Genomic DNA, 2,521 nt, shown 5'->3' on the forward strand with positions numbered 1-2,521 from the left:
TCTTTATTTTTGAATTTATTCATCTTCCTTTATACTTTTAATTAAGTAGTTAATTAATTAATTCAATATTTATCATGCACCAGACATTGTGCTACCTTGGAGGGACTATTGTTACACAGTAGGCAAGTACTTTATAGAGTATGACTGTATATTTAATAAACAGAAATTTCTCTCTGACATCAAAATTTTTAAGTCATTACTCCTTCTGATGGGGTATCAGCATAATGTGAGTGATATGAGCAATACAAAATGGTTCTGAATCCTACAAGGGAACTTGGAAACATGGCCTAATCTTCATTACCTACCCCTGAGAGGTTAAATGGCTAATGCTTTTATAGCCCTAAATAGTTGCATACCATAATGTTATAGGCAACATATATAATCAATTACGATATGTAAAAACAAGCAGTTATTCATGAAAAAATATTAAGCTTTGTTATAGATATTGAACTAATATATACTTTGTATCCAGTACAGTCTCTGGCTCAGTAAATAGTAACTAGTATATTCACCTTATCTTTTGATCATTGTTGCCTGGCAGTTAACAGCAGTTAAGGACATGATCTGGGAAATCAGTCAATTCTGGTTATTGGTTTTCCAATGTATCTGTTTTGGTACCTTCCCCTTTCTATCAGTTTTCTCAGCTGTACAGTGGTGATAATATCAGTGGCCTACCTCCTTGGATTGTTATAGAGATTATTGCTTGACAGCAATAAATTCTAATATTTCTTTAAGTTGTTATTAGAAGGAAAGTCTATGAATCCAAATATTTGGTTGCGTAGAATTTTCTGAATATGCAAAGTGGTCCTGCATTATGTGTTCTCTCTTTTCTTGCATTCATTTCTGTTACCCTCAATGCAGCATTTATGATTCATAGTGATTAATTTATTTCTCCATCCCTTAAGTATTCCTTGCTGAAATCATCCAAAATGTCCTTTTGACCTTTGTTTCCATTGAATCAGCATTGAGCTCCAGGCACATTTATTTCTCACCTGAAATAGCTTTCATACTACACAATTTCTTAATGGCGTTTTTCATTTGGGCATTTCTCAAGGTATAGATTAAGGGGTTTAGCATGGGAGTTATAATAGTATAGAACACTGCAACTGCTTTATCAACAGACAAAGTAGCTGCGGGTCTCATGTACACAAATATACAGGGCACAAAGAATAGAACGACCACTGTGATGTGGGAGACACAGGTGGAGAGGGCTTTGCGTCTTGCCTCCAAGCTGTGATTCCGGAGGGAGCGCAGAATGACCACATAGGAGACCATCAAGAGGAGGAAGTTTAATAGACAGATGAATCCACTGTTGGCAGCAACGAAGAGCCCTAGAGTGTGGGTATCAGTGCAGGCAAGATTGAGCAAAGGATTCAGGTCACACATAAAATGATCTATGACATTAGGGCCACAGAAGGGTAATCGGAAGATGAAGAGTATCTGTATGGTTGCATGAAGACAGCCTCCCACCCACACCACTCCCATTAGCAGGCCACACACTCGCCGACTCATGATGGTTGTGTAGTGTAAAGGCTTGCAGATGGCCACATAGCGGTCATAGGCCATGACAGTAAGCAGGATGCCTTCAGCACCTCCAAAAAAATGTTCCCCAAATATTTGGGTCATGCATCCATTGTATAGGGTAGTCTTCTTTTCATGGAGGGAATCTATGATCAGTTTGGGAGTATTGACAGAGGAATAACAGGCATCAATAAAGGAGAGATAGGCCAAGAAAAAGTACATGGGGGACCCCAACAATGGGCTGGCAGTGATGGTGATCACAATGAGCATATTACCTACCACAGTGATGGTATAGATGACAAAAAACATGACAAATATAATTTTCTGCATCTTTGGATCCTCTGTAAGCCCCAGTAGAACAAACTCAGTCACATTGTTCCTATTCTCCATGTGTTTCACCTAATAGTCAATTACATTGCCTGAAAAGAAAACAATTTTTATTAATGTAACCCTGTATTTACTAAACTTTCCATTCTAATATATAATACATTCCTGGATTCTGTTGAATTGTGAATTCTTTTAAGGCTGTGTGTGTGTTGGAAATAAAGATTCTGAGTTCTTGAAAATTAATCAAATTGCCCCCACTGAAGTCTTTGTTAAGATTATGGACATGAGGAACTTTTGTAAACACATAGGCGGGAGACCATATGTGCACTTAGTCATCCCAGATGACCAAGAGTCTACGTTGGAGTCGTAGACTGTACATGTTGTGGTAGCCAAACCTGAAAAAGTGGTAGTGGATGGATGTAGTCTCTAAAGCAAAGCTTCAGAATATTCCCTTTAATCTCGAGGAAGTGGGGAACCATGGAAGATAATTGAGAATATGAGTGGGAGGATGAAGGAGACTGTGAAGGGGGAATCTTGAATATTATTCTCATAAAGATCTTTGCGTGCTTTGGCTGAAATGGGTTGAGGTTCTGTCATGAGGTGGAAAGAAGGCACAAGAATCCCAGTAGCAGACTTTTCACAGTAGTTGAATAAAGAGTAACAGGGCATTGGT

At 38.4% G+C, this 2,521-nt stretch overlaps 1 protein-coding gene across 1 annotated transcript; it reads right to left on the reverse strand.

The window, feature by feature from the left end:
- Positions 1–981: 981 nt before the first annotated feature.
- Positions 982–2,174, reverse strand: LOC103672276 (olfactory receptor 4C46). Its single transcript, XM_008700940.2, has one exon. It carries the CDS (start codon positions 1,909–1,911, stop codon positions 982–984), a length of 930 nt encoding a protein of 309 aa, XP_008699162.1. The 5' UTR covers positions 1,912–2,174.
- Between the last annotated feature and the right edge of the window lie 347 nt (positions 2,175–2,521).

Source organism: Ursus maritimus, unplaced genomic scaffold (genome assembly GCF_017311325.1).
Source record: "Ursus maritimus isolate PB19 unplaced genomic scaffold, ASM1731132v1 scaffold_23, whole genome shotgun sequence".
NCBI classification, from domain to species: domain Eukaryota; kingdom Metazoa; phylum Chordata; class Mammalia; order Carnivora; family Ursidae; genus Ursus; species Ursus maritimus.

What these genes read in the sequence shown, in the direction of transcription:
- LOC103672276 (XM_008700940.2), bottom strand. Translation starts at nt 1,911, where the DNA reads ATGGAGAATAGGAACAATGTGACTGAGTTTGTTCTACTGGGGCTTACA.